Source organism: Pteropus alecto, unplaced genomic scaffold, assembly GCF_000325575.1.
Source record: "Pteropus alecto unplaced genomic scaffold, ASM32557v1 scaffold3, whole genome shotgun sequence".
Taxonomy (NCBI): Eukaryota; Metazoa; Chordata; class Mammalia; order Chiroptera; family Pteropodidae; genus Pteropus; species Pteropus alecto.
The window spans coordinates 28,385,269-28,412,387 of record NW_006442484.1 but is presented as its reverse complement, the minus strand read 5'-3'; the positions used below and the strand labels follow the sequence as shown (position 1 = coordinate 28,412,387).

Sequence of the window (27,119 nt, the reverse complement as noted above, 5' to 3'; positions counted from 1 at the left end):
AGCCCAAGTCATTACATCCCATGCCTTGGATCTCTTAACTTTTGAGTTGGTTTTCTTACTTCAAGTTTGCCCCACAAAAAGTCTCTTAGATTTCAGCATGTCATCTTGCCCAAGAACTTCAATGTTTTTCTGTGCTTATGGCATAATATTCAAATTCTATAGCTTAACTTTGATGGATAATATAATTCAAAGCACAGTTCTGAGCTGCATGTCTTCATATTCTCTTAATTTGAACCCAGGCTGGTCTTTACATGGTATTTCGAGTGATTGTATTAGTTTATGACCGAGCTCATGTTGTTGTTCTTACCCTTCTGCCCCCACCTCCATGAACTTAACCTCAGTTCTACCATTTCAAGTCCTCCCTTCTCTAGGAGATCCTCAGCAAGAACTTTGCCCAGCATATATCTCCCCTTCAAATTATTAAAATAAAATTCTATGTAATCTGCCTATAACTCTTTACCGTTTCACTCATTTTGGCACTTAGTTATTGACTTGTTTTGCTTATGGTTTATTTGCTTTGTCTTCCCAACAAATAATAGGTTGTAAGCTCTTAGAGAGCAGGGGCTGTGTTCTGTACTTGTAAAGAATTTTATGGGTGCTGAGCACAGTTCTTGGCACACTATGGGTGCTCAGTAAAATACTTGTTGAATGAATGAAACAAACACACAGATACTCTTTCTTATAATATAAGCCAGTCCGTGGATGTTACATGTGACTGTTTAAGTGATTACTTATATAACTTTACATTGTTATACTTACTCTTGTTTTCCTCCTTATTGTTGCTTTTTCATTTGACAAAAATGGAAGATGAATCAGTTGTAAATTTTTGGTGAATAAAGCAAACGTTCATTTTCACTAGTTTTAAATTACAAGCAGATGTATTTTTTATCTGCATGTCTTCATTGATGATCATCTCTTTAAAGATTTTTCCATAACCTAGGGAAAAATGTTGCTTTGGAATATAGGCCTTCCAGAGAAATCCAAAATATTTTTATCTTAGATTATCTGACTGCTTTGACAAATTGGTTTGTTACTGTTGCTTTTGAATTACCCTTAATTTTGAGTATTTACAGACTCCATGTCATTGAATTGGATATTAGCCAGTGACAAATTTTTTTTTAGGTTATATGCTCATAATTGTTTCTAGGTAACCTTCTGTTTGCATTTACATTACCCACGCAAGTACTTTTTTAGAGAAAAAAGATTGACCCAGTCCTTATGTCTTTGTAAGTTTTGGGCTGTGTATGTAGTTAATTTCGATAGTTTCTACTAATGATAGTAGAAGATAAATTTATTTTCATTTTCTTTAGCAGTTAATTTCAATATAAACTTATCTACAGCCATGGCACCCTGAACACTCCCAATCCTGTCTGATCTTGGAAGCTAAGCAGGGATGGGCCTGGTTAGTTCTTGAATGGGAGATCACCTAGAAATACCTGGTGCTGTAGGCATTAAAAAAACAATAATAAAATAGGAGAGTAATTTAAATTAAATATATATATATATGTAAATACACATATATATATAAACTCACCTATTCTAAAACTTGTTTCTAAGTATGGGGAGTATTTGAAGAATCTAAGACCATGTAAGCTTAGAAGAATGAACTGTACCCCTTCCCCCACCTCTTTGACAGTCATAGCACACAATGTTTTCTAAAGATGCTGAGAAGTCTTTCAGAAACCTTTTAAAACTCTTTTTACTTAGTATTTCTAGGTTTTATTTGACCATTTCCACCCCCCACTTCCTCAGTCTGTTACCCCCCACCCACCCACACACACACCTTTATCTGTTTATTTTGCTGTGTCTAGCACATTGCATGGAATTAGCATTTTATGAGAAATGCTGAATTGGGGCTGCTTGTTCAGTCTGCTCTTTAGGAGAAAAAGACAGCATTGAAATAAATTAGTGTTGACACAGATAACTTGTACAGTGCAACATATGTATTAAGTATGGGATCAAACAAATGAGAACAGATCTCAACAGGTTAACCTGTTGAGTTTTAATTGGATTTGTTAGAAATGATGACACGAGTTCGAATCACCAAGAAGTAGTATATCAGTAGATAGTAAAGATTTGATATCTATGTGTATCCTATAGCTGTATACGAAGCTTTTTTGTTTGTTTGGTTGTTTTTTTTTACCTAGAGAAATAATAGGTCTAAGTCATGATAGATTTTTGTCTCATAGAAGTTGTTAGTCTTATTTTCTTTTTCCATATCTTCATATGTCTTTCACTAAATAGACACAAGTGTGGTATTAGAGTAAAGATGAATGATGTAGGTACTATGCATTCAAGGAATTTGTAGGCATTATTCAGATGCCTGGCTAAACTGTGTTTTCCCGTATTCTAACTGCTAATTTGACTTCTAGACATTTGGAAATTTAGTGGAGATGAATCTTTTATATTTTCTTTGTCTAGTCAAATCATACGTTTCTTTTGCTTATTAAAAAAAGTTAATTGTAGTTATTGGTTACTAAGAAGTGGTATTTTGCATAATGGACTTGAAAGAAAATCTTCTTTCAGTTCTTTCTTTCTTGGTGCACTGCACTCAAAGAAGAAATCTTCTCCAAATCTGAGTGATGCTATTAGCCATGGCTCTTAAAAGACTAAACATGCCGGCAAGTAAGAACTGTTTGAAGTTGAAATATAGTTTGCTTTAGTTTTTAAAAAAACTAAATTATCATCTCATTTATCTCAGACTTTTTATAAAAAACAAAAACATAATTCTCATTACAAATATAATCTTACTCATTAAGTCTTGATATTCTGTTTGGGCTAAGACTTTTAAAATTACCTTTTGAATAATGAATGAACATTAAGTTTCTGTTTGAAAACATGAGCTTGGTATTGTTTCTTTGACCATTTTGTATCAAGAAAGTTACTACTTCCTTGAATGATGATTCTTCACTAACTTCAAGGTCATCATGTATTTGTGATTATATATTTGTTGAATACAATAAAAAATTACCCCCCTTTTCTTTATACAGAAACAAGGATTGGTCATAAAGTTGTCTACTACAAGTGTTTGAGTTTCTGCTATGGCTATGTAACTGTCCTCTGCACCAGTAATACATAAATGCGACATGCTCTTTTTTCCTAAAGATGCCCACAATTGAGAAGAAACTAAAATGAGAGTTTCATATAGACAAATAGATAATGATTTAGATGTAATGGATATAATACTGAATCTGGGTTAAAAGACTTGGAGAAAAGGATAGTAATAGTCTTGTATTCCTCTGTACTTGTGTCCAAAAGAAGCCTTAATGACTTTTTAGAGTTACTTTTAAAGTCTTTATATGACTCGAGACACTACTATTAATCTTCAGTGTGTTTAGAGCTTCTTAAAAATAAAATGGTACGATTCATTTTTATTCAGCTCTGTTTCTAAGGTTTTTGTGTCACATATCCATACCCAGTGGTTTTCTCTGTATTTCCTGTACTCTCTTAAGAAGTTAGTTTGGGATTAAGTAAGAGGCAGTGAGCTAAATATCACTAAATTATTTACTTGTCTTTTTCACATGTTTTTCTTTTTTAAATTTATTAGTTTCAAGTATACAGTACATTGGTTAAACATTCATATAGTTTATAAAACGATCTCCCGTGATTGCTCTTTCTCGCCTCTGGCTCTACATCTAGCCATTACATTACTACTAACTGCATTCCCTATGCTGTGCTCTCCATCCCCGTGACCATCTATCAACTACTAATTTGTACTTTAACCCTTTGCCCCTTTCTCCAAGCCCTCTTGACCCCCTACCCCCTGGCCGTCACTAGATTGTCCTCTGTATTTTAGTACGTTTTTGATTAGTGTATTCTTTTTGTTTTTTAGATTCCATATATAAGTGAAATTATATGGTATTTATCTTTGTCTGACTTATTTCACTCAACCTTTAGGTCCATGCATATTGTTGTGAATGGTAGGATTTCATTTTTTTTAACAGCTGAGTAATATTTCATTGTATATATGAACCATAACTTCGTTATCCAGTCATCTGTTGATGGGCATTTAGGTTGCTTCCATATCTTGGCTATTGCAAATTGTGCTTGCCATGAACATAGGGGTGCATAGATCTTTACGAATTATTGTTTTGATTTTCTTTGAATAAATACTCAGAAGTTCAATTGCTGGGTCAAAAGGTATAGCCATTTTTAATTTTTTAAGAAACCTCCAGACTGTTTTCCATAGTGGCTGTACAAATTTGCAATCCCACCAACAGTGTTTGAGGATTCCCTTTTCTCCACATCCTTGCCAATACTTAGGGTTTTTTTGTTTGTTTGTTTGTTTGTTTGTTTTAAGGTTTCAGGGAATGGGACTGTGATAACCTAATCTGTGTTAGAAAGGCTCTTATCTCAGTGTTTGTATATAACTTTGAGAAATTCTTATATCCTATTGAATTTGATTCTCCTGATTTTGAAAAGTGGGTTGGCTAGATGGATGTTCAACTTACAGATAGAAATAGTAAGACCCAGAGAATTAAATGAATTGTGACATTGCAGAGCCAGCACTAAACTGATGTTTAACCTGGGATTGACTTTTCGTTACGGGTTATTACATGTTTATTCCTACTGAAGATGATTTTTTATAATACTAACTAGACGCCTTTAAATACAGCTGAAGGGAATAGATGAGACAAGGGGCAACAAAAGAGATAATTTCATTATATGAGTTGAAGGAGAGTAGTGGTAATAAAACAGCTATCATTCATTGAGCATTGCGCCTTTTCTGTATTATCCCATTTGTTCCCTACAGCAATACTATCAGATGAGTACTATTTTTCTCTTGTGTTATGGGTGCAGAAATTGGGTTCCAAATAGTTTAAGTAAATTAGCCCAAGATCACATAGCCGGTAAGTGGCTAACCTGAGATAGGAATTTGAGCAGTCTTGACTCCAAAGTGTACTTTATAGCAGTGGTAGGCTGCTTTCTCTGTATAGCAGTATGACATTTATGTCATTAAGCTAATCTTCGAATCTGAAGGGAAAGTGTATACAGTTGACCCTTGAGCAACACAGGTTTGAACTGTATAAGTCTACTTAGCAATGTCTTTTTTTTCCAATAAGTACTGTAAATGTTTTTTCCTTATGTTTTTTTAACTTTTTTTCTAGCTTTATTGTGTAAGAATACAGTGTAAAATACATATGACACACAAAATATGTGTTAATAGACTGTTTATGATATCGGTAAGGCTTCTGGTAAAGGCTTCTGGTAAAGGCTTTTTTACCCTTCGTATTTATTTCTTAACAACTAAAAATTCTTTATTATGGCACATAACATATTTGCCAAAGTAGCTTACATGGAAAGTATGAAGCACTACGTGATTGTGATTTTAGTATTAGCTATTAGTAGTTGAATTTGGGAGTAGCCAAAAGTTAATTTTTTGCATTCATTCATAGATTCATAAGGTAAGTTAGTGGTGTAGAAGATAGTTTTTAAATACTATACTTAATAACCTCTGTAGAGTGTGCTACTTTTCTTGTGGGATTTGACTTTAGCACATTTAAAAGTAACCAAGTAAAAATAGAGGAATCGAATTTTAAATAATTAATTTGCACCTGCAGGTTTGCAGCAAGAATGGTTTTTAACACAACAGCCAATTTTAAGAGTTAATATTTATACAAAAGATAAGTTAGGTTGTATGATTTCTTTCCTGCAGGAAAACTTCAGGAAACACTTAGGAAAAAAAGAAGCTTTGAAGTATCTACATGAAGGTGTTTACTTTTGTTTTCATATCCTAATAAAATCGGGCTAATTTAGTTTATATTTTGTACCACTAATGTGCTGTAGCATTGATAAGATTGCTTTTATTACTTACTGTATCTCTTAATTTTAAAAATACCTAGAGTGATAAATGAAGCATGCTTGTTTTTATCTAACATTAGAAACTCCAAACTGAGATGCTAAGAATGATTACATTGTGCGGTGCTCCCTAGTTTTTATAGGTTACTTTTCTTCACACTGGTGATTCTTCTCAGATGATCTTGATAATTTAACTTTTATTATTGGAAGTATAGAAATATACATAAAAGTTGTTTAAATAATATATAGGTATACATATGTATATGTGTATCTACAGACAGGAATGGTTGGCCACTTTTGGATAACGTATATCAAATAGTACATCAGAATTATTTTTTGTTTTTAGAAGATGCCAAATTGTCCATAAAATTCAAAGGTATAATATTTATGTCTCACATATACATTTTTTACCCTTCGTATTTATTTCTTAACAACTAAAAATTCTTTATTATGGCACATATCATATTTGCCAAAGTAGCTTACATGGAAAGTATGAAGCACTAGTGATTGTGATTTTATAGTGTCCTTCACATTAAGCTTATATGAACTACCACATTGTAATTTCAAGAATGATCTGGCTTATAGAATTTGTTGCATTATTGTAGCAACTGTGTTAAAATTTTCTCTAGCCATTTTGAAACAGTATCTCATTTCTTCGAACTTACAGTGTCATCAGTGGTGGGATACTCCATTGTATTATGTGCCCTAAGAAGGCTAAAATGAGAAGTCTGAAATACTCTACAAATAGAGCTGATACACCAGAGGGCTATTTATTCCCTACATGTAAAGCAAGAAATAAACCTACCATGCAAAAAAGGATAGCAAAGTAGCTTGAATGTCTATAAACTTTGGTTATTCAACAGAGGAAGGAAAAATCACTTCTGAGGATTTGAACCAGAAGCCACTTCTCATAAACTTGCATCCAGGATTTCTGTGATCAGTGTGATATTAAAACAAAAATAATAACGTAGAAAAATTTAATGGTCTCAGATTGATGGTAGTGCCAAGTGACTGGCTTACTAAGTCAACACAAATCCTCTGAAAGAAATCAGTTTCAGTCAGACATGGGTTGAATCATGCATCTCTATATTATGTTTATTGTAGAATTAATGAAAAATAGAAATTGTAATATTTCCACAAAGTAGATTCTTCAAACTTTGCGAAACAAGCTTTTCTATGATGCTCAAGCCTTAGAAGAGCTGTTAATTTGTCAAATTCTTGAAGTAAATTTTCATAAAAAACAGTATCTTGCATATTTATGCTTTTCTTTGGTTTCATTTGAATAACATCACTGTTTTGCTTTTAAATTATATTAATGACCTATTAATTTTAGAATATTCAGTTGTTAAGAATCTTGCCAGTGTTTGTCAGGTTGAACAAGTTTAAGTAGTTGCCACTCAGAATTTAGAGATACTGAGCGAGAACCCAGTGCCATGAGTTCAAGTCTAAAGGCAGATTGAGATGTTTTAAAATTTGAGGTGTGGGAAGAACAATTGAGAATTCTGTCAAACTTTGTCCTTTAATGATTTTCAGATATTGTCTGCTGTGTCATTGGCATGGTCTCGTAAACTTTTGTTATATGTAAGCTTTTTTGTGCTTTGCTTTTTAAACAATTTGATCGCTGTATATCTTAAGAAATCAGTATTTCATTTTGAAATTACATTCATTTGTCCTGCTACTGTTTGGAAATGGTCTGTTTCATGATAGAATTTTTATCCCACTTAATACTTTTAATTCTTATGAGAATATACTTTGATTGTTTTTTCTCAAGTTTTCAAACTTCAGTTTCTCAATTTAGCTTAGAATTGTAGTTTTGGGGTGTGTCGCTAGCTTTTGATTTTATAAATAGGCCATTTTAAATAGCAGGCTATTTCTCTCTTGTCCACCATACTTCTCCCCCATAATCAGTTACTTAGTTCTTAAAGAATTCAGACCTATTTTGCTATTACCCTAAAGCAAAATTAATTGTGAGGGTATGTCTGTTGGGGATGGGGAAGAGAGGGAACAAGCAAAGTTCTCATTTGACCACCCTAATTTTTTCCTTTAATGTGTAAATTCTATAATTCTGTTAGCTGGTGGTGGAGGCTTCTCAGTTCTTCGTTTTTCAAATTCTGTATCTTTGTTTTTTTAACTATTATTTGACCATGGATTCCAAGTTTTAGTCACATGTTTTCTGTCAAGTTCTTTTTTAGTGTTATTTAAACAGTTTATTGAATGTTTTGAGGAACAGAAAAAATCCTTTTTCTTTAATCCTTTAATGCTGTTTGGTTTTAATGGTACTTTAGCCTAGTTTTGTTTCATGACTTTCAGTAATAAAATTCAGTGTGTCTGTTCTCCTCTACCTTTAGTAAACTTTATATGTTCCTATTGGCCAATATGCTTATTTCTTTTTTAGTTCCTAATTATTAGATCATTTATTTAACTTGAAACTGTTGAATAAGTGATCATCTATTTTAGTACCTATAATTATTGTATATAATTTTTACCTCCATGTGTATAGATTTGTTCATATTAAAATATACTGTGAAATGATACTAGTATAGATGAGCATAGGGTTAGAATCCTTCAGAAATTTATATTCATCGTCATGAAATTTGTTCATACTTAGGGACAATTCATAGATTTGGATGGCAGTCACTGGTAGACTAAAATTCAAAACTAATATTTTTTTTCTTAAGATATTCATGTATGTGCTTTATTAAGTTTTTCTTTACCAGAGAAGGCATAGATGATTTTTGTTTGAGAAGTTTGTTTTTATGTACTTTTTAAAATCACTGAAATTTCAAGCACCTTTGATGTAGAATTTTTAGGACCCGATTGCTATACAGTTTATTTAATTTAGATATTAAAATCAAAGGCGAGAAATAATGAGGGAAAATTTCTTGCTCCAAAAAAGCAAGAAAAACATGAGGGTTTAGCTAAAATTAAAAAGAAATTAATATTCTTAAATTTAGATTACTAATAATATAATGGTTTAAACTTTTGAATTGTTAAAGTAATTTTGACTGAGCAAATAATTTGACATAAGTATTAAAATAGACTATAGATAAAGTACTTCATTCATTCAACAAGCACTTACTAAGCATACTATCCATATAGTAGAGTCCTCACTGGGTTTTAATCTTAAGTTGTACATACTAGCTTTAATAACCAGATTCTTCAAGTCATGTTAAGTGCTTTGGTCTTATATAGTAACTTTTTTTTTTACTTTTGTTCTAGATGCCTGGAATGATGTCTTCGGTAATGCCTGGAATGATGATGTCTCATATGTCTCAAGCTTCCATGCAGCCTGCCTTACCGGTAATCTTGTGAAAATAGCTTATTTTCTGTGATGTTTTGATTACTTTTGTATATGAAGTAATATATGTGTCATTTATAGGCAATCACATTATCTTTTTAAGTGCCTCTGGAATACTATAATATAAGATGAGAACTACAGTGGACTCTTATTTTTAGTTTCTTGAATGATAGGCATTTAAATTTTTTCCTATATTTATAATATGTGAACATCTTTATTAAAATAATTATACATTAAACAAGACTAGAATATTAAAAAGCATAATTTGTCTTCCAGAGCATTTTATTAGTCTGCTAGCATTCTAATGTTAAAGAGTAGACATTTGTTTTAATGAATGTTAATTAAAAACTGATATAATGTGATTTAATACAAGATCCTAGATTTAGAAATCAGAAGGTTGCATTTGAAATCCATTATTTTTGAGACTTCAACTGTGGCATGTTACTTAGAAAATCCTTGAATTAACCTTATCACCCTTATTGGGTAGTATAGCAATATATAAATCATGATATTCAAATTTGTACAACTCGATAGCCTAGCGAGTGTAATGGACAACGTGGCTTACTCCACTGGGGTGGTAAGTTTGCAGTGTCTTATCCAGAATCCCTGGGACCAAATATATTTCAAGTCTTTTTTAATATTCTAAAGTAATACATTACATATATATTATGTAAAAATTTCCCATGGTGTCTTAGGCAGTGCCTTATAATTTCTAGCCCAGTATTTCTATAGCAAAATTTGTGGCTATTCCCTCCGAAGTGAGGTAAATGAAGACTAAAGAGGTTGTGTCATTCAGGGCAGGTTTTGCGACTATAATGAGTTTTGGTGCCAAATGTGAAAAAACTAGTTTTTCAGAGCTCTTTGAATTTCATAATTGTGGGTAAAAGGTTGTGGATATGTATATATAATTGATCATCACATAAATACAAGAATTTAAAGTACTTATAGCCCCTTTTTATTTTTTTTTTTTTACAATTAATAGCAAGCTCTGGGAACTGAGACCAATAAACCTTTGAGCCAGTGGCTTGAGAATTATACAGAGAGGGGACTAATTGTGTTTTATGAAGAACTTATGTAAAATATAGTTTAAACAAGGTGAATATTACTAATTTTATTTTTTTCTTATAGCCAGGAGTAAATAATATGGATGTAGCAGCAGGTATGTATGCCATTTGTGGTGGTATGTATTGAACTTCCTTTGAGGAATGGAAGCAGTGTCTCTTGGACTTTGTAATCAGCTCCTGATTTTTGTCCTTTTTTTTTTTTTTTTTAAATAAATAATGAGAAATAGGGATAGTATTCATAATTGTATCCATAAGAAATTATCATTGTTTTAGATTTGTAGTTCTGGGACCACATTTGGTCTATAGATATACTTTGGCCTACACAGTGTTTTTAAATTTTATAATTAGTTGCTAACATTTAATATCTGTAGGCTTTACATAAAGATTGAATTTATCTTGAAATTTGGATGATCTGAATATTCATTGTTTACAGTGGTCCTTGTTAACACAGTAGGTACTCAGAGAATATTCGAATGAAAACCTCTGAGTTCGTATTTGTACTCAACAAACATGGAATTGGGTAGCACCTCCATATTTTAGATAGGGAGCATTATTTTTGTCCTTCTGGACAACTACTCAGTCTTTTCTGTAACCTCTTTGATCCTGGTAGTCATTGGAGTTTGTAAGTCATGTGATAATTCTTTCTTCAGCCAATTACCAATAAGTGTTTGTTTTCACAAGTGTGACTATTATAATAATTGATGCCTTATTTATTCATGAGTAAATAATGTCCACACAAATTAGTATTCCAGATGCTAAACTTTATCCTGTGATTATGCTGAAAGATTTTTTGTTTTAAACATGATGGATTAAAACGTGTTTAAAATGCCCTATATGCTTTCTTGCAAGCTTATAGTGGACATAATTGAAACATCTTTTTAAGATATTTCACAAGTATTATTTATTTGAGCTGAAATGATGTTTTTAAATAACCTGGTATAATATTTTAGCCTATTTATATATATCTGGAGCTGATTACTGTTACCCTAAATAAACCTGGAAAACATCCGTAATATTTCTTTTTAATTACTTTTTAAAATACTTTAGTTCTATCGTTGATGTCCATAGTAGCTGCTTGTGATTACTCTCAATGTTTATATATTTTTTTGTTTTCTTTTTACATGTCCTTGTTTTCTTTTCATGTGTTTTTGTTATTACTTTCTAGTGTTAAAAATTATTTATGTGAATTTCGTAAATAATGTGTATTTCTCCTTATATCTTAAGGGCATTATGGTAGTAGTTTAATAGAATATTATGGAATACCTTCTAATAGAATATTATGGAGTGATGGAAATGTTCTGTAATCTGCACTGTCAAATACAGTAATTAGTCACATGTAATTACTGAGTACTTGAAATCTGGCTAGTGCAAAAGAGGAATGGAATTTTAAAATTTTGTTTAATCTCAATTTAAATTTAATTTAAACAAGAAAGTGTGGTAGCTAGTGAATACTATATTGTACAGCACAAATCTGAATCCCAGTTGAAGTTTCCAGAAACCTAAATCATAGGATCAAAGATTCATGGCTTTTTTTTACTTCGGTATTCTAGCAGAACAAGAGGAATTAGTCATGATAGACACCTGTAAATAGCAAGAAGAGAAACAAAAGGAAAATATGGGAATACTTCTTAAACCAGATCCAAGTGAGATTGCATATTGAAAGTTCACAGTGCTACTTAATTCTGAAAATGAGTTGCACTCCAGATGTTTATTTTATGGGGAAGAGAACAAGCGCATAGATCATATGGACAGTTAGGATATTTATTGTGATAGGATGAAGTGGAAGAAATAGTAGTATTTTTAAACTGTTAAGGAAAACATGTCATCACCTTGTAAATATTGTTTCTCTTTTTTTTTTTTCTTTTTTAGGTACAACATCTGGTGCAGTAAGTACCTCTGGAATACATTATACTTCTTTAGCCTACTATATTGATCCTTATTTCTGTTAAATATTATCTATTAAGTTGAACTCTTTTCTTTTTCTCATGCCAAACATTGAAAAATTGTTTGAATAATTTATTTTAAAATTTCATTTTAATGGATCTTAATGAGAGAAGTGGGAATCAAATATGTATATCAGTTTTTACAAAGCTTTGAATTCCAATCAATGGAAAAAAGAGTTTATATGTATAATCCCATTTAGTCAAAACAACAGTCCTGAGAAGTAACTTATCCCCATATTATTATTGAGGAAATAGAGAAAGCTGGGAATTTATTGGAAATATGGTAATATTTTTAATTTGAGGGAAAAGACTTAATTATAAACTGTATATGAATATTTTAAACTTTCTTGTATCTTTTGCTATAAAAGTTGAATGGTTAGAAAATATCCATTTGGTATTCTTCCATTGTAAGTGCCTGTTTTTATTTTTGACTACTGATTGTTTCATGTTTTTCTTGCTTATTTAAATAATGCAGGTTCACTGGGACAAAAATGAAGCAGACATAAGTTAAAAAGAAGAGAGCGAATTTCATCCTAAATTTTCCCATCATAAGGAAACCACCACCATTAACATTTTGATTGTGTCAGCTGTCTATCAAATCTTTTTTCCCTCAGTTAATTGAAATACCTCTTCTGTTATATATTAAATTCTCACATATTTTGTCATCTATTTCTGGGCTTTTTCACTTTCTTCTTGCATTTGTCTATTTCTAATCCAGTATTATACTTTTTCTGATTGAAGTAGCTTTAATATTTAATAAGGCAAGTCCTCATGGTTTCTTTTCATTTTTCCTTAGCTATTTTCAGATGTTAGCATATGAATTTCCCTAACCCTCTCCCAAAGAAATCTATAAATATGCATCCAGGACATATTCAGAAGACAAAATTGTGTTTTTATCTGGGATTATATATATTTCATTTTCATTTTAAGAGAGTCGACATTTTCATACTTTTCTATTAAACTTCCCCATCCAAAAATACTATATATTTGTTTGACAACTTGCTGCTGTTCTGTTCTTTCTTATTAAATTTCAGGTACACAAATTTGAGTTACTTGTGTTCTTGAGATTATGATCATTGTCATTGATCCATGGAGGATCCATCACATTTTTTTCCTTTATTTCTCTCTTCACTCCCATTCACCTTCAGGAGATGCTCACTTGGATATGTGTCCTAAGACATGTATTGGGAGAAACTTATGAAAATTTTTGTGCAGCTTTTTTTTGTTTTTTTGTTTTTTTTGTTTTTCTTCAAGTTTTCATCTTTATTGTATTTTATCATTTTCTTTGAGCTATAATACAACATGTTAGTTTCAGGTATCCACCATGATTAAGTATTTGTATGTATTGTGAAATGATCACCACAGTAAATTTAGTTAACATCCATTACCATACAAGTTACAAATTTTTTTTATTGTGATGAAGACTTTTAAGATATACTCTCTCAACTTTGAAATATGCAGTACAGTATTAACTATAGTCCTGCTGTACATTATATCCCCATAATTTATTTTATAGCTGAAAGTTTGTACCTTTTGACCCCCTTCACCCATTTCTCTCAGTACCCACTACTCCCCTCTGGCAACCACTAATCTGTTCTCTGTATCTAGAGCATTTTTGTTTGTTAAATGAAGCCATGGTATTTGCCTTTCTTTGACTTATTTTACTTACCATAATACTGTCAAAGTCTATCCATGTTTTCACAAATGGCAAGGTTTCATTCTTTTTTATGACTGAATAATACTCAGTACATTGTATACATACACTATGCCTTTGTCCATTCATTTATTGATGGACACTTAAGTTATCTCCATATCTTGGCTATTGTAAACAATGCTGCAGCAAACATAGGGGTGCATATATATCTTTTTAAGTTAATGTTTTTGTTTTCTGTGAATAAATACCCAGAAGTGGAACTGTCGGATCATGTGGTAGTTCTAATTTTTTGAGGAACCTCCATGCTGTTTTCTGTAATGGCCACATCAATTTTCCCCCTAAGTGCCACACAAGGTTTCCTTTTCTCTACATACTTTCCAGCACTTAGTATTTCTTCTCTTTCTGATAAAAGCCATGTCGTTTTGATTTGCATTTCCCTGATGATTAATGATGTCAAGCATCTTTTTATGTGCCTTTTGGCCATCTTTTTGTCTTATCTGGAAAAATGTCTATTAAAATCCTCTGCCCATCTTTTTAAATTGGACTTTTTTGTTGTTTGTTTTTTGTTTGTTTTTGTTATTGAAATATATGAATTCTTTATGTATTTTGGATATTTATCCCTTATCAGATATATGATTTACAAAAATTTCCCATTCAGTAAGCTGCCTTTTCATCTGTTGATGATTTCCTTTACTGTGCAAACGCTTTTTAGTTCGATGTAGTCCTACTTACTTATTTTTTCTTTTGTTGCCTTTGGAGTCAGATCCAAAAATTATTGCCAAGTTCTATGTCCAGGAGCGTACTGCATATGTTTTCTTCTAGAATTTTGGTTTCAGGTATTAAATTCAAATTTGTAATGCATTTTGAGGTAAATTTTGTGTGTGGCGTAAGATTGTTTTGTGTATGGTTTAAGATAGTGTAATTTCATTCTTTTAAATGTGGCTTTCCCCAACGTTATTGAAGATAGTGTCGTTTCTGCATTTGTATCTTCATGGCTTCTTTGCTGTAAATTAATTGACCATGTATGCCTGGATTTATTTCTGGTCTTTCTAGTCTATTTCGTTGCTCTATGTGTCTGTTTTTATGCTGATACCATACTGTTTTGATTACCATGGCTTTGTAATAGAGTTTGAAATCTGGGAGTGTGATGCCTCTAGCTTTGTTCTTTTCTTTCTCAAGATTGCTTTAACTATTTAGAGTCTTTCGTGATTCTTTACAAAGTTTAGGATTGCGTGTTATATTTCTGTGAAAAATGCCATTGGATCTTTGATAGGGATCGCTTTGTGTAGTATGGACTTTTTAACAATATTCTTTCAATCTGCGAGCATGATATTTTTCCTTATTTGTATTGTCTCCAGTTTCTTTCGTCAGCATTTTATAGTTTTTAGTATATATCTCACCTCCAGGTTAAATTTATTCCTAAGTATTTTCTTTTTTTTTGCCAAAATTATAAATGACATTGTTTTCTTAACTTCTCTGGTAGTTCATTATTAGTGTATAGAAATGCTGATTTTGTATCTTGCAGTATTATGAACTTGTTTATTTTAACTTTTCTTGTAGTCTTCAGGGTTTTCTATATATAAATATATAAGACATTTTTTTCTATGAATGGCATTGTACAATTTTCTTGTTCTGTGGCTTACCTGTTTTTCTCTTTTAAAAAAATGACCTGAATGTTTTTATTGGTCTGTGTGTTTTCCTGCACCATCTTTTATATAAATTTTTTTCCTTAAAGGCTTATATAGCCTTCATTCTCTTAGTTTACAGATAAAAGATTTGGTGCTATTTTGAATCTTTTAAGTTTTATAATTATCACTTTTATATGTGTTTATCAGGTTTGCTTAGTGGGTTTTATTATACTATCTATATTATACTGTCATCCTCAAATGACAGTTTTGGTTCTTCTCTGCTAATCCTCATATCTGTTTCCACTTTTATTGTGTCAGCCAAAACTTCTAGTATTGTGGTTAGCAGTAGCAGTGATAAGGTGGCATCTTTGTCTTATTTCCTCTCTCAAAGGAAATACATATAAAATTTTTGTTAAATATGGTGTTTACTATAGCATTTTGTTATATAATCTGAATTAAATTCTATTTCTGGATTATTTGTAGAGTTCAATACCTATTTTTTATTGTTCTCCAATTCTTTTTTCTATATTAAGATTACCATGATATGTCTTCTCTAGTCTGTTAATGTGAAAGTACACAGATAAATTTTCTGACATTAACCCATCATTGCATTACTAAGATGAACCCTAGTTATTATGTGTTTTTAGGGTGTGTATATGTGCACACATCTGTGTTTAATTTCTTCTGAATTGAGTTTGCTAATATTTATGTTTCTTGTGTCTCAAGTTGGTAACCCCTCTTTCTGGTCCCTAAAACAATTTGTATAAATGACTAGTAGCTTCTTAACAGCTTGATAGAGCATAACTAAAAGTCGACTGCACCTAATGCTTTTTGAGAATAGAAATTTCAATATCTTTAATGGTCATTGAGCTATTCCAGTTTTAAATTTCATCTAATATTTTGTGTTTTTCCCAGATATTTTTCTATTTCATTGAGGTCTAATAATCATTTAGCATATTGTTACAAATCACAGTAGCTATCATCTTCCTTATTTTGTTTTTTCTTTGGTGGGTGGGTAACTGCATAAATTTATTTATGCTGTCTTTATTTAGTTCTTGGTTACTTTTGCTTTTTCTAGCTTCCTCAGTGCTTAGCTCACTGGCTTTCAGAAATCCCTGTTTTTTGGTGCTGATTTAACTGTTAAGTTTTGACTTACAAGGTTTTCATTGTCATTCACTTATCAATATCTTGTTTTCATTCCCTTCATTTGACTTTTTTTTTTTTTTTTTTTTAAGATTATCAGGTGATGTGTTTTTCTTGGTTTCCAGATGTGGGATTTTTTTTCAATAGACTTTTTTTAGAGCCATTTTAGTTTTATAGCAAAATTGAGTACTAAGTAGAGAGTTCTTCCCGGATGCTCCCTCTCCCCTACTATCAACATGTTCTACAACAGTGGTACATTTGTTGCAATCAATGAACATACATTGAGACATTATCACGCAAAGTCCAGTTCACATTAGGGTTCATTCTTGGTGGTTTGCATTCTGGGAGTTTTGGCAAATGTATAACATATATCATCACGGTAGTATCATACAGAATAGTTTCAGTTACTTATAAGTCCTCTGCGTTACATCATCTGTAATGTATGATGTTGAGCATTTTATCATATGCTGATTTGCCATCTGTATTCCCTTTTGGTTAAGTGTCTGTTCAGATCTTCTGCCCATGTTTTAATTGACTTTTTCATTTTCTCAATGTTTAAAGAGTTCTTTGTATATATTGCATAATAGTCCTTTATCAGTGTGCCTTTTGCTCCCAGTTTGGGGCTTGTCTTCTCATTTTCTTGACTCTTGCTTTGGCAGAGGATAAGTTTAATTTTACTGAAGTTTAGCCTGTCAGTTATTTCATGGATCATGCTTTGTCTGTATTGATTCTTTGCAGTTTTTAAAGCTTCATTTATCTGCTATTTCAGGACCAATTTATCAGTATTTAATCCCACTTTTTCTATTATGGTTTTTGCTTTAAATTCTATGTAGGTGAGACAAACAGCTGTCATAGCTAGTTTTATTTATTTTTGCCTTGTAAAAACTTGTTATATCATGACTAGAATTTTTCCATTTTTATTGCTAGCTAGTTATTGTCAACTTAAATATTTTTGTATATTTATCTTAAAACCAGCTATGTTACCGGATTCCCTGGATAATTAGAATCTTTTTTTTTTTTTTCTTTTTTAATTTTATAGATTTCATTTGAGTCTAGCAGTAAAGGCAAGAGAATTTCTCTCTCAACATTTATACCAGTCATTTCATTTTACTGGTATGCTGAATTTGTTGAATTATAGTCATTGCAGACTCATGTTTTTGTCATAGTTTTAATGAAATTGGCTTTAGAATGATTTTATTGGTTTTTGGTAAATTACTCTTATCATTTATATTTTTTTATTTGAGAATTTTTTGTTTTTATTTTTTGAGTACTCGTGAACTATCACACTTTTCAAGACGTGATTTGATCATACCTAGTCTATTAGTGTGATCATGTAGTATTTTCTTTTTTCAGTTTGTTAATAGAAATAATTTCTTTTATAGATTTCCCAGTATTGAACCACCCCTGCACTTCTACAATTAATTCTACTTGATCAAAGTGTATACATTGCAGGATTCAAGTGTGATGTGTTTCTTCAGGGTCAAATTTTCATAAAGTAGTTTGGGAGGAAATCATTTCCTCTATATTTTGAAATTGGCTGTAGATCTGCGTAAGATACATCTGTCTTATGAATGGACCATAATTGAACTGTTTTCCTATGGCTGGATATTATCTCTTTTCACCATTATAAGTAGTCTTGTTGACAACGTCCTTGTACATCTTTGCAGCTATATAAATTTGTGGAGTTAAATTTCAGGGTCAAGAGATGTTTGCATTTTTAATTTTGATAAGAACTACTAAGTTGTCCTTCAGAGAAATAATTTCATGTCCAATAGTAGCATGAGACTACTCTTTCTTTACACACTTTTAGCATTGTATATAGTAGTCTGTAATTGTTATTTGATGAGCAAAATGTTCCATTTTAATGTGCTTCCTTGATTTACTAATGAAGTTGAATATCTAATTATATTATCTGTACTGAGTTCTATTAATGGCCATGCTTATTTTTCCATTAGATTGTCTATTGTTAGTGATAGAGTGGATTTTTCTATATTAAGGATAATTTTTAATGCCTTATTTTGCAAATATAGACTCTCAGTTAATCATTTGTGAAAATGTTAACTTTTGATTGATTCCCCAGAACTGTCGTTCATGTCAACAACTTTTTATTAGTACAATAACTATGTCAGTAATGAAATAATTTGGAGAATATACATCTAAGTCTTTGTTAGGTTTTCTCCAATTCTGGAAGGGCAGTCTAAGTCTTCGATAGGCGCATTTGCTTATTGTTCTGGAGAGGTCTTGTATTTTAAAAAAAAAAATAGCAATTTTGCTAGAAAGTAAGTTTTATGAATAGGCTATGTTAATATAGCTATCAGAACTTAATAACTACTCAGATTTCCTAGGAAGTTAACTTTTCCAGTTGTTGTTGATATACCTATTAATGTTTTATGCCACTCTTCATCTTATATTCAACATTCAGATATATTTGTTTTTAGATTTTTCTTTTAAAATATTAATTTTTTCCAAAAGCAAAATAAATTATAATTTTACTTTAAAGTTGCAGGTTAGATAATTTTAAGGAGAAGGAGTATAACATTTATCAGGTAGATCATTTTTATTCAAAATTGACTCTATAAGTGAATTTTGCATATTAGTTAAGACATTAGTACAGAATTTATATTATTAAATGATTGCTTCTATTGATACAGAGAGTTGGAGTTTTGCTCCTTAATAAGACTTTAGTTTGGTCTGAGGCAGTATTGTAATGAACTCATTACCTGTTATCTTGGGCATGTTACCTCACTTTCTTGTGCTACATTTTTTATAAAGTAGTGATAATAAATAGTACTTACCTCATATGGTTATTAAAAGAATTAACTGATCATCGATGCAAAGCAGTTAGCACAGGGCTTAATATACAGTAGTTGATGAGGAATTTATCTTTTCTTATTGATAATTTGACTGAATGCAGCGAGCTTGAAACAATATTTTGTTGGGGATAAAATGTGGTCTTTGAGATAGATATGACTGAATTGTTCTAGTTTTATAATTTATTTCCCGAATCATTCTGAGCAAGTTATTAATCCTTCTCAGCCTTATTTTTCTTATTTGTAAATTGTGACTGCTGGTCCCAATTTACCTATTTTGTGGTATAGTTGTAAGACTCAAAGTAATAGATAGTGAATACTAAATTGCTTACTAGTTTTACTGGTTTCTATACTTCCCCTCTTGTTCCCCATTGTTTGGTCAAGTGTACATTATCCCTTTCTTTCATCCTATCATCACATAAGTTTATTTCTGGTGAACTACTACTTTCCTTGATGCCCTTTAGCAGATGTGACTTGGGAAGTTTAAATATCTTTTTAGATGGTGCAATCTGAGATGCTACTGAATTCATTTCTTACGAACCATGAAATACACATATCTTTATCTTAACATCATTTAATGTATAGAACAGAGCATATCCCTACAGTTAAAGCTTTTGTAAATGTTCTCTAATCGTATCACTTTTTGATAAGATGTTGAAATAGTTGATAACAGCAAGCTAAGTATTTTCCAGCAGTTATTTAATATTTGCTCCAAGAGATTGTAGTTATATCTTGTACATGGTGCTAGAACAAGTTAAAGAACTTAATACATCTTTGGAACTATCTAACTGTCCTCCCACATCATTCACAAGTCCATTCTGTAAGAAATCATCAGATGACAACAGATCTCTAGGAATGGCCAGTTATTATATTAACATACAGCTCAAACTTTATCAACTTCTTTCAGTTGTAATGGCTTCTTATAACTTCTTCACAGTAACTCAAGTTCTCATCTCAAAAGTTATAGAAAATAATTATCTTACCTCATCTACCTTTGTTAAAAATCATATCAGTTTGTCTTCTTAAATTGTCTTGTTTTCCATTCTCACATTTTGCAAATATTCTTTAAATTAGCTAGTTTTCAAGTAGCATGTTTATTTTTCCCATTTAACACCTCTGAAATTGGGATGCATTCTATAGTTCATGGTGTCTAATGATCTCTGTTCTCCAGGCAGCAGTTAAGGCTAGTATACATGATTATTATGGTGAGAGAGTAGGAAAAACAATGAATCATGTGTATTTAACCACATTCCCAGCTCAGAAATCAAAAGCAGTTCTGCTCTATTTAATAAAGTTGATAAGAAAGAAAGGGAGGTCAGCTTTAAATAAGTACAGAAGAAAATTAAGAACCAGTACCAGTAGATTTTAGTTATTTTGTTTTCTTTTTAAAGAAATGCTGCACTACCAGTATTCTTGATGCTACACAAGATGATATTATGTGAAATATAATGAATATCAATCAGCAACTCTGATACAAAAAGCAGTCTCACCGTAAAGTTTAAGGAATAGCTTAACTTTTTTATTTATTTCCCTCTTTGTATTTGCAAAAGTAATATGTGATAAAAACCAGTGTTTAAGAATAAATCCTTTCAAAAAAGTTGAATATAAAATCTGAGTGGTAAAAAGCATGTGATAGTTTGACAATGCTTTTGCTTTTTCTTTCTTAGAAGTATGTACAGTAATGTTTGCCTTAGATTTGAAGAAATGTGGTGAAGATCGTCTGTATAACCCTCTTTCAAGCATACTTTAGTTTGTTGCCATCCGAAAAATCTGCCAGAACTAGATTTAGTGCCTTTGATCAAATCATTCATTCATTCATGGTTTCTTGTAAATCTTCTTTTTTAAAACCATTTTATTAAGGTATGATTTACATGTTAAAAGCTGTACATATTTAATGTTTACAACTAGATGATTTGGGAACTGAATATATACCTGTGAATCTTATCAAGGCCATAGATATCTGTCACCTCTCAGTTTCCTCCCATCCCCTTTATTATTGTTTGTGTTTATGTGCACAAGTGTATGTATAGTAACCTTATAAAACTCTTAACAAACCTTTATTTGAGGCTTAATGTCTCTTGATACCTCAGGTTTTATCAGGAACATTTTGTAGGTTCTTAGTACTTTTGGACACCAAGCGTGGATTTATATTCTATATCGAACTAGTTTCACATGAAATTTTTTCTCACCTATCTTGTATTGAGGTGTTCAGATTCATATTTTATCCTTGTTGATAGTTAAATTCTGATTGTTATCCAAAAGCCATCCTTTTTAATTTTGACAGCTACGTCTTTATAGCATGTTAATTTAGAACTTTGTCCAACTTGATGTAAAGATTCTTTGGTTTGGGGTTGTTGAGCTCATGATCAGTCCACCTACAGCATCTAGTTCATATATGTCTCTTATCCACAAAGCATAGATTTGTGGTGTTGAAGGATTCTTATATGCTTAAGTTACAAAGTTACTGTTCTTAGGAGAACAGTTATAGCCTTACAATTCTGAGACTTTGTAGAGAAAAATCCTAAAACCTGAATTGATCCATGCTGCTTTTGAGAACTTTTAAAATCTAATTTTCAGTTACCTCCCTACTTGTACTGATGAATTAATTCTAAATGACTTCAGCTGTCATGTGTGTCTATTTTATACTTTTAATTTCTTCATATATTGCTTTGAAATTAATGATCCTACTCACTGTTAATGGCATTGTTAAGTAATTTAAAATGTTTTCGTAATTTTTTCTTTAGAAATCAATGTGGACTGAACATAAATCACCTGATGGAAGGACTTACTACTACAATACTGAAACAAAACAGTCTACTTGGGAGAAACCGGATGATCTTAAAACACCTGCTGAGGTAAAAGTTTGAGATCTGGAAATTAGGGCTTGTTAAGTAAATTGGGTCATTTTTCTGTTTGTTTGTTTTAAGATTTCATGGATATTTGACTACCCAGGTAGTACGGCATTCTCATAGCACCATAACTGGTTTTATTTATTAAATTTTAAGTGTCTCATATTTATATTGTTTCCTTACATGAGGTAATTCACAGAGTTATAATAAATTCTTTATCATGAAGCTGAAGTCTAAGCATAACTAAAAAGATTTTGCTTTTTCCCAAATCTTATGTTTTTCCTTCTTGTATTAGTATTTGAGAAGTCTATTTGTGAAACAAATAGTGGTAATTTTTACCTGTGATGGGGTATAAATGGTGAGACACATAGGATTTGAAATTCACATAGACCTGACTTTGAATCTTTCCTCTACCTCTTAAGGTATATTACCTTAGACAAGTTACTTTCTCTAAATGACAGTGTAAATTTGGAATAATAGTATAAATGTTAATAGCATTATTGTTAAGATTAAATAACATTCAAATTTTAACTTCACTAGTAAGTATGTTGTAATCGGTAGCTTATATACCATCATCTCACAAGCTTTAGAATTGTATAGGTTGATAACATCTATTGAAAACAGTGATGTGAATGATGAGTGGCGCTAAATATATTACTGTTAACTGAAGGTTTTTATTTCCCTTTAGCAACTTTTATCTAAATGCCCCTGGAAGGAATACAAATCTGACTCTGGAAAGCCTTACTATTACAATTCTCAAACAAAGGAATCCCGCTGGGCCAAACCTAAAGAACTTGAGGATCTTGAAGGTAAAACATAAATTCCTAATGTTAATGTTTTATATGTCATTCACACTGAAACAAATAGAATTGTTCAAACAAAGGCCTTATTTTTTTTTTTTTTTAACCTAAATGATTAGAACGTTTAAAATGGTCTAACAGTTTTATGGGCTGTTATTTTCTTGTTGCTCTAGATCTCAGTTCTATAGATTTTAAATAGATTTTTATTTGATTTGATTCCACTGAAACTAGGATACCAGAATACCATTGTTGCTGGAAGTCTTATTACAAAATCAAACCTGCATGGTGAGCTGCTTTGATAATTCATTTTCTGTTATTATTTAACATTTTTAGAGTATGTCACTAATGTTCACTAACCATGATTGAATAAATCTGCAGTGAGAAATCTCTAATTTAAAGAATTTCTTTCATCTAAGGGTTATATTATAAATGAGCTTGTAGCTTTTAAAGTTGTACTTTGATTCTTTTAAAAAAATTATTTACCATTGGAAAATTGAACAAGGACAGTCACGTACAATATTTCTAAATATGGATGTGAGTGTTGGTGCATAAATGGAATATGTGACTTAACCCATTTCGCAGATAGCAGAGAATCTTGAATCCATATTCGTTTACATTTTAATACATTGTAAGAGTATACATTTTATGCTGATTTTGTTTTAGCTCAGCATTGCAAAATAGCTTTTACATTTGTTATGGGAGAATGAAGGTAAGCACAATATCATGCCTCACAAAAGGAGGATTTTTAAACATACTCAACTATTCAAGTACCCTGTAAAATCTAGAAATACTACCTAACAGAACCCAGAACTTAAAAGAACAGATTATGAGTAAGAATTGAGAAATTAGTTCTTTTACTTTCACTTCTAGTAGATCTAGTGTCATAAAATATATCAGGTTAAAAGCAACAGATTGTAGGAGAATGGGGAAAATAATAAAGTAGTCTGCAATGTAGAGTGACATCTGGTGGGAAAGACAAAAAATTCTTAAAGGCACTATGATCTTAAGTATTTACCATTTTTTTGTGCCTGTGTCACCTCATTCGCTTAGATTATATCTTAGATCATCATTTGCATTTGAAATTGTGTTAACTTATTATTAGTAATGATAACCCATTCAGTGTGTTTTGTCAGCCATCTAAATATTTTCAGAAATGATTTAGTTTTGAAATATTTTTGTAGAGTTAAGCTTATATTATCACCTACATGGAGCTGAGACCTCATTCCCTAATGATGCTGAATATTTTTGTTACCTCTAAAGAAAAACTTACTTTAGGCTGAAATCTGAAACATTGTGAATATTTAAAGCTCAATTTAAATTTCTGTACTAGCATTGGCTAATAATAATATTGTAGATAGGTAGATTTACAGTTTATTCATGTAAAGAATATCAAGCTCACTTCTGATATAACCCTACTATAAATAGTTGGTGTGCATAACTATCTATCTACCTGTCAATGCTAGTATTTATGTGCTGGAATTTCAAAACATGAATTCGATTCTGTTTTGAATTTAATGTCTTAAAAAATAGTTTGCTCTTTGGGGAGAATACTGTTTTATTCCAGAATTATGCGGATACTTTTCAGGGAGTTCTTGCAGTAGCCAGCAATCACTGGGGAAGCAGCAATGTGGGGAGAAACTTTCCTTAAAAACTATTTAAATTTGTCTTCATTCTTTATTTACTGCCCTGGAACTTTGGAGCAAGCATTTGCTCTGTAAAACTATTAAATTTTTTTTGAATGGTAAATTAAATCTTATTGTATGAAACTTCTTTAACACCTTTTATAGTTTGTTTTTAGTGATTGTATTTAAAAACTGTAATATGTAACTTTTCTTTTTTCTCTTTAATAGCAATGATCAAAGCTGAAGAAAGCAGGTAAGCAATTTTAGACATTTACAAATTTGATATCTCCTATAATATTCTTGTTTTAACTGTTCGTAAAAATAGTATTTAACACGTTAGACCTGATTGGTGTTTTTGGAGGATTTGGGGGTGGGGAGAGGGGTGTTTACTCAAGATACACAAATGATGAATTACTAGACAGTGATTATTTGAATTTGGACTACATTTATGAATTAAGAAGATTGTTTTAGAAAAGTCTAAAATTTGGTTTGAGTTAATTTGAGAATGAATGATTATCTCTTCCTTTCTTCAGATTTTCCTTTTAATGGGCATAATGGATAAAATTTAAAATTCTTAGAGAAGTTTTGATACAGATCAAATTTTATGGTATAATCCAGTCTGATAAGGCATTTTGTAAATGAAGCAATTATTAGACTTCTAGAAATGCAGTGGTGTCTGAGTGCCTATTGTACATTATCAGGAATGTTTGCTGAAGTAAAAGTACCCTTATAGTTTCTGTGATTTTAATTTGTTTGAATGGCTTAATAATTTGGCATCACTGTCTTTTTTCTCTTTTAATAGTTTCTTGTTCATATAATTGTGATAATTGAAAGCTAGCTTTTATTTTGGCTTTGTGATTGTTGGTAGAGAAATAACCATTTTCTCCTTTTTAAATATATAGTAAGCAAGAGGAGTGCACCACAGCATCAACAGCCCCAGTTCCTACAACAGAAATTCCGACCACAATGAGCACCATGGCTGCTGCAGAAGCAGCAGCTGCTGTCGTTGCAGCAGCCGCCGCTGCCGCAGCAGCCGCCGCTGCAGCCAATGCCAGTTCTTCCACCTCTGCTTCTAATACAGTGGGTGGAACTGTTCCGGCTGTTCCTGAGCCTGAAGTTACTTCAATTGTTGCTACTGTTGTAGATAATGAAAACACAGTAACAATTTCAACTGAGGAACAAGCACAACTTACTAGTACCCCTGCTGTTCAGGATCAAAGTGTTGAAGTGTCTAGTAATGCTGGAGAAGAAACATCAAAGCAGGAAACCTTAGCTGAGTAAGTTTAGTAACTTGTTTTCTGCAAATCAGTACTAGACAAAAAATTGCCAGTTTAGTCAGTGGCCATTAAGTGTTAATTTTTTGAGAATCAAAACAATCTTTAGATAATGGATCATTTTGAGTCTGAATTTTGTGGGGTCATGCTATCAAACTTTTGTAAAACTAATCTCCAGAAGGTTTAGGAAGCAGAGGTGGGGGATAGGGTGAGGCACAGATTTAAAGGGATGCCAAATACTTTAGTAATTAAGATACATCATACCTTAGTGCAGTATTTTAAAATCAGTGCAAAAAGTCCATGATTAATAAAATATAAAAAGTTTAAATACAAATCCGTATTACTGATATTCTTTATTTTGCCTCAGTCTCAAACACGGCTTACAGCACTGCAAGGAAATGTGCTATAGTTTGATGTTAAATGAACAAGCAAAATTAAGTAGATGAAAATAAAGATAACACTTAGCAGGATGTAGGAAAACTGTTAGATTAAATTGATACAACTTTTTTAATAAAACAAAATAGCTGAATCTCTCAGTTTACAGTTTGCAAGTACTTACATACCTGTACAGTTATAAAAAGTAACCTTGAGATATGCTTCTCGACTTTAATGATGTCCACATACATAAACATTAACCATGATATCAGTATTTAAACATGATCACTCATCTTAATATTTAAGCATATTGATTTCATCTCCCCACCCCTTTTTGTAAATCTTTTGTTTTTCTTATATACATTTCTCAGTGAAAATAGCTTTATAATTTTCTGATGTTTAGAAGTTTTAAAAAATTATGGTATATTTGAAGACATAAGAGTAATTGTTAATATTTATATTCTGCTTTTAAAATATATGTATATTTATGAGAGACCCCTTCCACATTATAGAGATACCCATGTTGAATGATGGCATGTTAATTATTTACATATACATTAAGTTCTCTACTCATAGATATGTAGGTATTTTGGAGTATGTTGTTTTGCATCTTTATACTTACTGCATTTTTTCCACAATAATATGTTTTTCATAGTTTTAACAATTTTTTTTCAAATGTTTTCTTATTATAGTGCCTGAGTCATCCTAATTAGCATTTGATTTTAATTACTGTAATATAGATTATTTGCAAGTGTTAATTTTTGCCTGAGTCCTTTATAATATTTTTGACAATTTTAAATAAATTTATCAAAGTAAGTGTACTTGATTCAGAGCATATATGAAAATATTTATTTACTTAT

At 31.3% G+C, this 27,119-nt stretch overlaps 1 protein-coding gene and 1 pseudogene across 9 annotated transcripts in view; both read left to right on the top strand.

The window, feature by feature from the left end:
• PRPF40A (pre-mRNA processing factor 40 homolog A) overlaps positions 1 to 27,119 on the top strand; it is a 49,098-nt gene that overhangs the window by 5,847 nt on the left and 16,132 nt on the right. For 8 of the 9 annotated variants that reach the window (XM_025039413.1, XM_015596545.2, XM_025039418.1 and 5 more), the window contains 8 exons: positions 9,019 to 9,099; positions 10,226 to 10,256; positions 12,031 to 12,047; positions 22,084 to 22,194; positions 22,877 to 22,997; positions 23,220 to 23,273; positions 24,839 to 24,863; positions 25,513 to 25,887. In XM_025039413.1, the coding sequence (XP_024895181.1) occupies positions 9,019 to 9,099; positions 10,226 to 10,256; positions 12,031 to 12,047; positions 22,084 to 22,194; positions 22,877 to 22,997; positions 23,220 to 23,273; positions 24,839 to 24,863; positions 25,513 to 25,887 (815 nt within the window). The remainder of the gene's footprint in view (positions 1 to 9,018; positions 9,100 to 10,225; positions 10,257 to 12,030; positions 12,048 to 22,083; positions 22,195 to 22,876; positions 22,998 to 23,219; positions 23,274 to 24,838; positions 24,864 to 25,512; positions 25,888 to 27,119) is intronic. The other variant, XM_025039415.1, reaches the window with a different exon arrangement.
• Positions 1,333 to 1,451, top strand: LOC112470673 (annotated as a pseudogene).